At 45.9% G+C, this 12,645-nt stretch overlaps 1 protein-coding gene across 3 annotated transcripts in view; it reads left to right on the top strand.

The window, feature by feature from the left end:
- Nucleotides 1-12,645, top strand: part of FAM219A (family with sequence similarity 219 member A) — a 104,729-nt gene that overhangs the window by 87,546 nt on the left and 4,538 nt on the right. For all 3 annotated transcript variants that reach the window (XM_054178428.1, XM_054178427.1, XM_054178426.1), the window contains exon 3: nucleotides 8,466-8,568. In XM_054178428.1, the coding sequence (XP_054034403.1) occupies nucleotides 8,466-8,568 (103 nt within the window). The remainder of the gene's footprint in view (nucleotides 1-8,465; nucleotides 8,569-12,645) is intronic.

The raw sequence follows: 12,645 nt of genomic DNA, 5'->3' as shown, positions 1-12,645 counted from the left end.
CCTCTGTGTAAGATGTACAGGCAGCAGTCTAGGTGAGCATTACCCAAGAATGAGCCCTGTTTGCTGTGCATGCAGTGCACTGTGACTGTGTGCTGTATAGCTCCTATACAAGAAGTTAAGGGCTGAATCCTTGAATAAAGGATGCAAATACTGTCTTTGTACTCCCTAGGTCATTTACCAGTTCTCTGTATGGTCAGGCCTTCTTGGGAGATGAAGGGAGCTAAAAATTGCTCAAAGCCTATTGGTAAGAGCAAAGCAGTGGCCAAATCAATGAAACTTAAGGAAATGAACCTACTTAGATGTTTAAAACCTGCTCCAACAGGGACCTCAAACATTTATATGCCTGCCTTTGATAGCCAGTTTTCAAAATGAGGTGTAGTCAACAATTTTCCCCAAATTTGACTGGGTCAGCAAAAATTATGTACTTCAGCTAAAAATACCGTGTTTTGCCCAAGTTGGTAGTTGGATGACTCTTGCTTGTCTGAACAGCCTTTTCTGAGGCTGGGTGAAACAATCCTGATTCAGGTGGTCTGTCCTGAATAATCAGTGTTGGAACCTAGCATATATCATCTTGAAACTATATTCCCTGTATTCATAACAGAGGCCAGGCTGCAGACAAATTGGTTTTATTTCTTCTACCTCTGTTTAGTAAAATTTGGTTTTATTTTGCCTTTCTTTGCAATGCAGGGAGGGACAGCCATCAGCTCCACTAATGCCACTCATGTGGTCACACTCATATCTACAAATCACCCCAGAGAGCACAGCCCTCACTGGGACCAGCATATTCTGGCATACAGCTTTCAAAAGAGCCTGCAGGCAAAGCCCCTATTGATGTACATACCTTGAAATCTCTCCAAGAAGTGACATAGTCCTCACTAACAAATACTGTGTCAGAGGTGAAAGGTAGTGAGGGTTTCAGTGTTAACTAGATGCATGCTAATGTCCTTGAGCTAAATGATGCAAGTAAGCTGAAATCAGGACTTGGGATTGTGGAAGTTTGTAGTGAGTGCTTTGTTCTTTCTCCCTCTGTTTGCTCATGACTCTGTTCATCATTTAGCAGGGTCTGAACATGCAGATTAATTTTATTTACTCTGTAATTTAAATTCTTGGCTTGCTTGAGAAGGTAGAATTCACCAGGGAATCTCTGCAGTCCTTAGCTTCTGAAACAGTTTAGCTAACCACGGGGGATAGAAGGGCACATACATCCCAAAATCTCATCTCATGGACCTGAAGATGCAAAAATACAACTCTGTCACAACAGATTAATTTTTCTTTGTCTTCCCACTGCAGCAGTTCCCATGGAGCCACACTGCATTGTCCTCATAACAGGAACCTGTATCTACTCATCAGGCAGATCATGCCACTGAGTTAGCAAGGTTTCAGGCATCAGCTAAGAGACAAGAGGCAGTCAGCGTCTGCTTCCAACTCACAGTGAAAAGGAAGCAAATCAGCTTCATCTGCTATTGAATGGCATTTGTGCCAATCAGGCTACCTCAGTTGAGGAGGATGCACAAAGTCAAGCAAGGCAGCAGTGAGAGGCACTGGCATACTAAAGCACTCTCACCACTGTCTGACCATAGCCAGAGTCACTCACTGTCTTGCAGCAAATGGGAGCCGCAGACTCGGGGGAATCTGACCCTGCAAATATCTCTTCAACATAGTACAGAACGATGATCACCAAACTCCTGGGTTGTCTGCTTTATTTGATAGCACCAAAAGAGCAGTTCTGCAGGAGGCTACAGGATACTTCTGCTTATGGCTACTTTTACCATTTCTGGTATGGGCAGTGCAGGCAAAACCAATGCGCCCCTACAGAGCATCGTGTACCAAAGAAGCTGTTTAGCATTTCATTGTTTTAAAACAGGAAAACATTTAAACTGCCTATGATTTTGTTTAAACAGTGAAACCAGAGGAATAATTGTGTGGGTTTATGCAAGTCTGACTTTTAACATGGCCACATTCATGTTAAGTCCATTCTGCTTCAGGTGCTCCATTGCTATTTGCCCTCATCATAAAGCAGCTAGACATCAGCCAGCTGAACAAGTAACCATTTTGAATTGCACTAAGTAACATGTGAGTGTTTGAAGTCCTTCATTAGGACTGTAGCTGTTTCCAGTGTCAAAGGGAGAATTCAGCCCCTCTCAATTCAAGCATAATTTTCTCTTAACAGAGGTCCCCTGTGGGAGTGTGCTTCATTTGTCAGCATGCAGTTATTTGCCTGTCCTCTCACACTTCCTAAATCAGGCAGGTGAAAGAAAGCACACCATGGCACCAGGGCAGGGATGGTTTGCTGACTGCTGAGGGCATCATTTTCTTGAGGACCTTTGCAAGTAGTACATGTCTGACCATTGTCAAACACGACACAAAGCCAAGCCACTAATGGTCCTGATTATGTCTGCAACATGCATTTCTTTTGTTCCTTTATATTTAAGTGTTATTCCTGCCTTACTGAAAGATCTGTGGGCTTCTTTTGCTGTAGTTTTGTCACCACTAGAGCTTATCTTGAAGCAGCTCTTAAAGCAGATGCTGCATGGCTCATATTGGGGTCAGCAAGCAGAACATGCTAATGTGACATTAGCACAAAGGTAGCAGCTTGCCCTGAGCAGACGCATCTTTTTTCTTTAAATGATTTGAATGTCATAAGGGGTCTTAAAGATGAAGTAGCAAGGTGGACAAGAAAGGAAGGGTGCAATGTGATGTGGTTTGCAGATCCAGATGAAGGGCTGTCCCACATGCTGTTCAGAGCAGTACAGTGATGTCAAATGGATCTCAGACCCCCTCCCTACACGCACAAACACAGGAACACACACATGTGCCATCCCCTGGATTTCTCTTCTGAACATCATTGAAAATGAAAGTGGAACTGGTGCAGACAGATTTCCCGAAGCATCAGGCTCTCAGCACAGCTGTCTGTGTTCTTCCAACTCTCCAATGAAACAGAAGGTAATGCTGCTTTGCTCCACTCAAACATAGAGACAGGTTAGATTACCTGTGGTGGATTGTCTTTGGCTGGATGCCAGGTGCCCACCAAAGCCCCTTTCTCATCTGGACAGGGGAGAGAAAATACAACGAAAGACAGGGAGAGATCATTCACCAGTTACTGTCAAAATACAGTTGACTTGGGGAAATGAGCTTAATTTATTACCAATCTAATCACAGTTAGATAATAAGAAATAAATCTCAAGGACACCTTCTTTCCATGCCTTCCTGCTTCCTATTATTATTTCAGTCCCAGTTTTCTCTGCTTCCTCACCTTGAAGTGGCACTGAGGGACAGGGATTGGGGATTGCAGTCATTTCACACACTGCCACTTCTTGATACATAGAATACATAGAATAAACCAGGTTGGAAGAGACCTTCAAGATCACCGCGTCCAACCCATCAACCAATCCAACACCGCCCAAACAACTAACCCACGGCACCAAGCACCCCATCAAGTCTCCTCCTGAAAACCTCCAGTGATGGCGACTCCACCACCTCCCCAGGCAGCCCATTCCAATGGGCAATCACTCTTTCTGTATAGAACTTTTTTCTAACATCCAGCCTGAACCTCCCCTGGCGCAGCCTGAGACTGTGTCCTCTTGTTCTGGTACTGCTTGCCTGGGAGAAGAGACCAACATCCGTCTGTCTACAACCTCCCTTCAGGTAGTTGTAGAGAGTAATAAGGTCACCCCTGAGTCTCCTCTTCTCCAGGCTAAGCAACCCCAGCTCCCTCAGCCTCTCCTCGTAGGGCTTATGTTCCAAACCCCTCACCAACTTTGTTGCTCTTCTCTGGACTCGTTCCAGCAAGTCAACATCCTTCCTAAACTGAGGGGCCCAGAACTGGACACAGTACTCGAGGTGTGGCCTAACCAGTGCAGTGTACAGGGGCAGAATGACCTCCCTGCTCCTGCTGGCCACACTGTTCCTGATGCAGGCCAGGATGCCATTGGCCCTCTTAGCTGCCTGGGCACACTGCAGGCTCATGTTCAGTCTACCGTCGACTAGCACCCCCAGGTCCCTCTCAGCCTGACTGCTCTCCAGCCACTCTGACCCCAGCCTGTAGCTCTGCATGGGGTTGCTGTGGCCAATGTGCAGAACCCGGCACTTGGATGTGTTCAATCTCATGCCGTTGGACTCTGCCCATCTGCCCAGCCTGTTGAGGTCCCTCTGCAGAGCCTCTCTACCCTCCAGCAGATCAACTCCTGCCCCCAGCTTGGTGTCGTCAGCAAATTTACTGATGATGGACTCAATGCCCTCATCCAGATCATCAATAAAGATGTTAAAGAGCAAGGGGCCCAGTACTGATCCCTGGGGCACACCACTGGTGACTGGCTGCCAGCTGGATGTGGCACCATTCACCACCACTCTCTGGGCTCGGCCCTCCAGCCAGTTCCTAACCCATCGCAGTGTGCTCCCATCCAAGCCATGGGCTGACAGCTTGGCCGGGAGTTTGCTATGGGGAACAGTGTCAAAGGCCTTGCTGAGGTCCAGGTAGACTACATCCACAGGCCTCCCCACATCCACCAGGCAGTCACCTGATCATAGAAGGAGATCAGGTTGGTCAGGCAGGACCTGCCCTTCCTAAACCCATGCTGGCTGGGCCTGATCCCTTGGCCATCCTCTAAGTGTTGCGTGATTGCACTCAGGATGACCTGCTCCATAATCTTTCCTGGCACTGAGGTCAGGCTGACAGGCCTGGAATTCCCTGGCTCATCCAACCGTCCCTTCTTGTGGATGGGTACCACGTTGGCCAGCTTCCAGTCATCTGGGATCTCTCCAGTGAGCCAGGACTGATGAAAAATAATGGAGAGTGGCTTGGCCAGCTCATCTGCCAGCTCTCTCAGCACCCTAGGATGGATCCCATCTGGTCCCATGGACTTGTGGGGGTCTAAGCTGCTGAGGAGAGCTCCTATCACTTGCTCATGGAACACAGGGAAACTATGCAGCTCCCTGGCTCCTTCTGCCAGCTCTGCAGGCCAGCTGTCTGGTAGACGTTCTTTCCAGCTAGTAAAAATTGAGGTAAAGAAGGTGTTAAGTACCTCTGCCTTTTCCTCATCCTGTGTTACAACATTTCCCTCCATGTCAACCAAGGAGTGGAGGTTGTCCCTGCCCTTCCTCTTGCTATTAAGCAGGACTCCTCACATCCTTCTGCTGGTCCCACGTGGAGTCCTTCCCACAGGAGACAGTTCTGCATGGACTTCAACATGAGTCCTTCACTCCAAGCCATTAAATAAGTGAAAGTAGGGGTTAAATAGGAAATCTTGTATCATTGAGACCCAAACCTTGCAATAGGACTCAATAATAGCAGGGAGATAGTCATGGGAGGAAAAAGAGTGCAAGTCCAAATTCATCAGCCAAATGAACATTAGTGCTTGCAGTGAGCAATCAGTAGAGAGCAGAGAGCACTAGTCTGTTTTAAATGCTCATGCAGACCTTAACTGCCTTGACAGACAATGAAACCTGTAATCCTGTTTTTGAGTCAGGTGCCTTTTGTGAATTACAGAGCCTCGTAGTGCTGTGTATTTGTGGTCAGTGCAGAAGCTTCTGGTATAGATGTGTGGAATTTGGGCTGTATTTAAGGCTGTAAACTTTTACCTCCATAACCTTCTGTTTTATCCCTCTTTGAATAGCAAAATTCATGTGGCCATGTGTATAATACCAGCCTTTTATTCTGGAGACAGACATAACCAATGCATTTATAATGAAGAAAGTTTTTACAGTGAGGGTGGTGAAACACTGGCACAGGTTGCCCAGAGACACAGTAGATGCCCCATCCCTGGAAACATTCCAGGTCAGATTGGAAGGGGCTCTGAGGAACCTGGTCTAATTGAATATGTCCCTCCTCACTTCAGCGGGGTTGGACTAGATAACCTTTAAAGCACCCTTTCAACCCAAACCATTTAATGATTTGCAAGTTCTAGCCCTGAGAAATTACTCTAAGTTTTTTACTTTGATCCTGTATCAGTCTCTTTTTCACTCATGCTAAAGAGAGTTAGTGATGCAGTCTTTTTCTTGCCAAGTTCAACAAGCATTCATTCATCTCTGCTGCCAGTAGGAGCAGGACTGGGCATGGTTTACAGGAGTTTGTACCTTTTTCTTCAGGTCCCTCAGTCATGCAGCCTTGGACATATGTCCCCCTGCTCTTACCTGATGGAACAGAGTTGACCCACCTTGCAATTGCACATTGTAATGGGTTGGGGCAGATCCCCTCCCCACCACGCGCAGAAATAACGACTCAGGCAAACGGATTGCAAAAGTAGTGGAGAGTTTAAATAGAGAACAGTGAGTGTGCACAAAAGGAAACATAGTGACAAGAAAGGAACCAAAGTAAACCCAGAAAGACCCCAAACCCCACCTGAGGGTGCATCCAAAACCCCCAGGGCTCCTTCTTCCCCCTCCCTCTGCTGGGCTAGTCTCAGCTGGCCAGGCCTGAGACTGCCCATCCCCCAGCGGCTTTGGGCCCAATCAGGCCCATGGCCGGGAGATCTCTCCCCCAGTTACCAAGTCTCAGAGAGGGAAGGAAAGAGGAAGTGCCAGACCCCACCGCAAAATTTATAGTGGTGCAAGGGATTATGGTAGAAATACCTAATTTCCTGAGTCCACCCACTGGGATGGACTTCTGGACACAGGAAACACCCCTGTAGCAGAGGGCACCCAGCCCAAACTACGACACACATCCTAGTAGTCATGCCACTTTTCAACAACTAGCAGAAAAAGGTGCTTTTCTCTCCAAGGGGAATAAGGTCTGCAAGAGAAAATAATTATCAGCACATTTCACACACCACAAGGCAAGCAGAAGCAAAATAAATTTACTATTCAGGTTCCCCAGCAAGCAGTCTGATAAACCTGTATTATTCAGGCATGCCAACAAAACAGTTCCTAACATTTTCTCACATTCTGGAGAAAAATTTAAACCAGTCCCTTTCCTACATTACTGGCCCCATTCTTGGCTAGGTCACCACTTAATCATGTCCCTCAGCAGCACATCTACATGTCTTTTAAATACCTCCAGGGATGGTGATTCCTGGAGGTATTTAGTTCCTTAGGTATATCAAGGACAAAAGGGTCATTAGGAGCAGTCAACATGGTTTCACCAAAGAGAAGTCATGTTTGACCAACCTGATAGCCTTTTATGAGGACATAACCAGGTAGACAGATGATGGTAGAGCAGCAGATGTGGTTTATCTTGATTTCAGTAAAGCATTTGACACTGTTTCCTACAGCATCCTCGCAGCTAAACTGAGGCAGTGTGGTCTGGATGATCAGGTAGGGAGGTGGATCAGGTAGGGAGGTAGGTAGGGTGCCCAGAAGGGCAACAAGGCTGGTGAGAGGCCTTGAGCACAAGCCCTATGAAGAGAGGCTGAGGGCGCTGGGATTGTTTAGCCTGGAGAAGAGGAGGATCAGGGGTGACCTCATTGCCCTCTACAGCTACCTGAAAGGGGTTGTAGCCAGAAAGGGGTTGGTCTCTTCTCCCAGGGAACCAGCACCAGAACAAGGGGACACAGTCTCAAGCTGCACCAGGGGAGGTTTAGACTCAAGGTGAGGAGAAAGTTCTTCACCAAGCGAGTCGTTCGTCATTGGAATGGGCTGCCCAGGGAGGTGGTGGAGTCACCGTCCCTGGAGGTGTTCAAGAGGAGATTGGACGTGGCACTTGGTGCTATGGTCTAGTCATGAGGTCTGTGGAGACAGGTTGGACTCGATGATCCTCGAGGTCTCTTCCAACCTTGGTGATACTGTGATACTGGATGTCAGCTGGTTGAAGGAAAGAAGTTAAGAGAGTTGTGGTCAATGGGACAGAGTCTAGTTGGAGGCCTGTATCTAGTGGAGTCAGTACTGGGACCAGTAATATTCAATATATTCATCAGCCTCCTGGATGAGGGCACAAAGAATACTGGCAGCAAGTTTGCTGATGACACAAAACTGGGTGGAGTGGCTGACACACTGGAAGGTTGTGCTGCCATTCAGTAAGACTGAATACATGAAGAAAGCCTGACAATACTGTCTGCATTTTAAGGTGCTTGTCAGCAATGAGTAGAACATGCTCTGAAAAGATGCTTTTCTACCCCCACTGGACCCCTCAGTAGCAGCCCCAGTAGAAGGAGAAAAAGCAGGATAAATTCCCTTGCCCAGCACAAAGCATTGCCTTAGGGTTCATATAAGAGCTGGCTCCATATAAAGACAAGGGCTCTGTCCTTTCTCTGCCTCAGCTAGGCCTCATCCAGAAGCTCCATGAACATCTCAGTGTGGTGTTGTTAACAAGCTACAAGATACATTAGCTTTAGGCCCAGGTGACCTTGGAGGGAATGGGACACAGGTCATCTGGCCTTTATGGCGTTCTTCTTTGGAAGATGGAGAGGTCATAATTTTTGCTGTTAATCCTGCTGTATCTTTTGCAGTTATCAAATCTGGGTTTCTGCTGCTGTATGGTGTCCAGTCAGGCTGTTGCCCTAACTTTGCTTTTCCCCTTTGTGTCCTATAAACAGAGAAGCAGAGGGAGCTGGCTCGGAAGGGCTCACTGAAGAACGGCAACATGGGAAGCCCAGTTAATCAGCAGCCCAAGAAGAACAATGTGATGGCACGAACAAGGTAAAGGTCTGGAACAGACTCAGCTGTGCTCCAAGCTGCAATCCCTGATGGCCTTGGGATGGGCAAGAATGACATCCATCGCCAACTACCTACTGCCAAACGCACTGCTGGAGCAATTGTGGCCCTTCCCAAAGATGGCAGGCCCAGATGCTCTATGCTGTGTTGCACTCCATCTACTGGGGAGATGCAGGGACAACTGCAGCCAGAACCAGCTGCAGGAGGCAGAGGCAGCCCAGCCTCATGGAAATTGGGGGTTCAGAAGAGCTGTCTGGCATATTATGACTACCCTCATGTAATGCCTAATCCTGCCAGTGTGGAGACACACTGTTGTGTCATGTAAGGCAAACTGAATTACAGCTTATTTCTGGTTATCCACTTTTATCCCAGTAGTCCTGCTCCTTTTTGATGATGACCTCTTGCCCATACTGCTGGACTTAGTGAAAGCTTGTAAATAGTGAATCTCTGTGTTCTTTGCTTTCTACCTACTCTGCACGTTGAACAGTATGGCCATGCTTTGCTGGAGCCACTTTGGCACATCTCTGTACCATGGTGTCACAAACACGCCAAACAATGACATTCCTAGGTTACTACTTTCTTTTAGAATATTCCTGTTTTTTTCAATGCAAGTTTCAATATACAACTATACTGCTTACCTGCTTTCAGGAGGCAGGAACCCCTCTGAGCCCACAGGATTGCATGCTTTACTTGCTGCTGGAAAGGTGGCAGTTTTTAGTGGAGGATCTCACTTAAAATGACTGAAGAATCTGTGAGTGCTGAGTGTTTACTGCTGAATGGGAAAATTGCATGGATTACCATATACTAAGTAGAACAGGAGCTGCAGGTCAGAACCTCTCTGTATGCAACATATCTGACAGATGAGATTCCTTGTTCACATTAATTCCCAACCCCCAAAACAGTAGTCATAAATCATGCCAGGACTTTGTCAAGTTTTATTTATAAGCCCCTGCAAAGTTGGTGGAACATGCTGCATTGCTCCCTGCTCTGTGCTTGGTTGTCAAATCCACATAAAGGATACAGGCCTTTCATGGCAGCAAGAAATTCAGCAGATGTTCTTGTTTGGATCTTCTACACTCCCTGTTCTTCCTTGCCTTCCAAAGACTTGGTTTCTTTTGGCAACAGACTGTACACTAGCTTTCCAAGAGGAGTGGTAGTAGATTTGGTGCTCAGGATAGTTAGAAACAATAAAATTAGTGGAGAAAGAGGGTAAGAGGAAGAAGATGGGATAAGTACAGATGCCTATCTATAAAATTAGTGACTTCTGCTTGTAGAGATTGTTTCTGAGCTGCAGATGGAAAGAGGAGTGGTTGGAGTGGGGAAGAGCAGAGCAGTGACACCTATTGACAGAGCATTCAAATAGCTAGCTCGTTTTTATTCCATTTATGAACATCTGAGAACTGTTCAGAGGATGTGTGAGCCCCTCCAAGGGTGGCCTTTTGGTAATAAACTTGCTTTTCTTCATTACTTTTGATGCAGCATTGCTTGGAATCTGCAAAACAGAGGTTTGCAGCCGTTGTTTTAGTAACAAATATCGTCAAGCTTCATTGTTCCCCTGTAGCTGGAAGATGCCTGATACAGGGTCACTAGACTAAGTCCTTTCATCCCCCAACTCCCTTGGCTTTCTGAGAACCAAGCTGCAACATGAGCTCAGCCCTAGTAATACCTCAGAATTATTCCATTTGTCTAGGCACAGATAGCACAGCTCCAGGGAGGCAAAAATGCCAGAGTCTTGTGCCGCTTCTTTTCATGGTAGAAATTCACTGGGATGCAATGGGATACACTGCAAAACAACAAGGTTATGGTTTAAGTAGTAACTATTGTCATCCTCTGATCTCTGCAGGACAAGAATAAGCTAAAGCCATTTTCTCCTTTATAACAATTCTGCTGTTCTCATCATATACATTTTCATTTGATCAGGCAAACCACATTGTCTCTCCTAGTTCTTCTCCACTTCCTCCTCCTTTCCCAAGGCTTCTGTTCTTCTGTATTCTCTGTATGAATTTTTGACATCCAGCACCTAGTAATAGGTTGCCTTCACGATTCAGGCTTCTCTAGGGGCAGTGACACAGCCAGGCATAGAGGTGAAAGGGTGTCTGGATCCATGAGACATTCAGTCTCCCTAAGAGCAGTTAAAATATAGACAAGATTGGGGTGATGCTGGCACACAGGTAACGAGCACAGGCAGAGCCCATGACACCATCCACCCCACTTGATCACATACAGATATTGCAGTCCACTCTAAGGACAGCTAAACTCTGATTTGTGTCATATTTCATGTTAAATGTGCAAAATCACCAGGACCAGAAGTTTGCACTGGGACAGCTGTGGATGAAAGCAGCTATGACTGCTACCCAGCTTCTTCCAAGGACAGGGGGAAGTGCAGACAAGGACAGTCAGGATGGAAGGAAAAGACGTAGGTAAGATTGTAGATGTCTTCACACCTTTTGTCTGTTTCAGGAGAACTGAAGTTCTGTGTAATCCAGAAAAATGCTACATATATCAAGAAAAAGATGTAGTGATTTTTTTTTTTATCAAGTAAATAGCACCACAAAGCATTCTTCTAGATCCCCTGGTAATGCTTTGTTCACTCATGATACATAGAATAGAATACATAGAATACATAGAATAAACCAGGTTGGAAGAGACCTTCAAGATCATCGCGTCCAACCCATCAACCAATCCAACACCACCCAAACAACTAACCCATGGCACCAAGCACCCCATCAAGTCTCCTCCTGAAAACCTCCAATGGTGGTGACTCCACCACCTCCCCAGGCAGCCCATTCCAATGGGCAATCACTCTTTCTGTATAGAACTTTTTCCTAACATCTAGCCTGAACCTCCCCTGATGTAGTAACAACCATCAATGAGTACAGAAAAAGCAGGGACTTGAAAACTGAAGAGTAAGAATAGAACTCAGCACTTCTGCTATCTGCATGGGCAAGCTGCTCCTGCCAGAGTACAGCTTCAGTTCCAGACATCTTTGCTTCTTGACTTCCTTCCTGCATACTGCAGGAGCGAAGGACCATCCCAGTGCTATGAGAAGAGGTACCTAATTTAGCAAGTGAATTCCATTTTCTCTCGTCCCTGGTACAGTATTCTGGAAATTGTGCTTCAGTTTTAAAATTAATTGCTTTAATCTTGCATTTCAATGAACACAGTGGGAAAATACAACTAGTCATGAATCCATGCATACGCTTTATGGCGACATTTGTTATATTTTACTCTCCCTGAGCTACCCTACAGTGCCTGTCAGGCCTTTGTATTGCTAAAATTGTAATGGCTTCCTGAATTTTTCTGAGCAGAAGTAGAAAAGCATTGCAGGTAGTTACAGGGCAGTTGGAGCATTGATGAGATGGATAATCATCTTCAGATTTGTATTTCCCAAACTCTCAGCTAAGCGTCATTGTTTGTCATTGTGTGTTGCTAAAGTCTAGTTCTCAGCTTGGGATGGATGCTGAGTTAAACCATGGAACAAGCAGATTTTCATCACTCTTACAGTTCCCACCTCCTGAACACAGAATCTTATTCCACTTGGTCATTTTGGTTGATTTTATTTTAAATACAAAGCAAAGTCTTCGCAGTTTTGTGCGTGGAAGTACTCTGTTGTGAACTACATATTATTGTATTAATGCATTTTGCTTAACCTGGAGGCTCTGAAGCCTGTATTCCATTTCACAAACTCTCCTAGGCAGTTAAAGGTGCAAGGTGATCATCAGCCTGTGTAACAGTTCTGATGAAGTGAAAGACATTATAAAATAAAAGAATAGGATTATAAGTGGTCATACACTGCACCCACCAGCACATATCTCTCATATTACTAAATTTAGAACTGAGACCTCGGAAGCATTGTGTTGAGGTGGGCTGGGCAGGAATTCAAGCAGAAAGACTGCATCCCTAATTTCCAGTAGTAAAGTAGTAGGAGCACTAAGCCTCTGCCTTCTCCTAGCCTCCTTTTCATATTTACTTATTGCTAGTCTTAATGTACTCACTCCTAGGTTCAAAAAGCAACACAGAAATGAGCAATCTGACTTGATCAGCAATGCTACCCAATCGGGT

Source organism: Dryobates pubescens, chromosome Z (genome assembly GCF_014839835.1).
Source record: "Dryobates pubescens isolate bDryPub1 chromosome Z, bDryPub1.pri, whole genome shotgun sequence".
Lineage (NCBI taxonomy): Eukaryota > Metazoa > Chordata > Aves > Piciformes > Picidae > Dryobates > Dryobates pubescens.
Note: the sequence above shows the minus strand (reverse complement) of the source record. Positions and strands in the feature narration are given on the sequence as shown.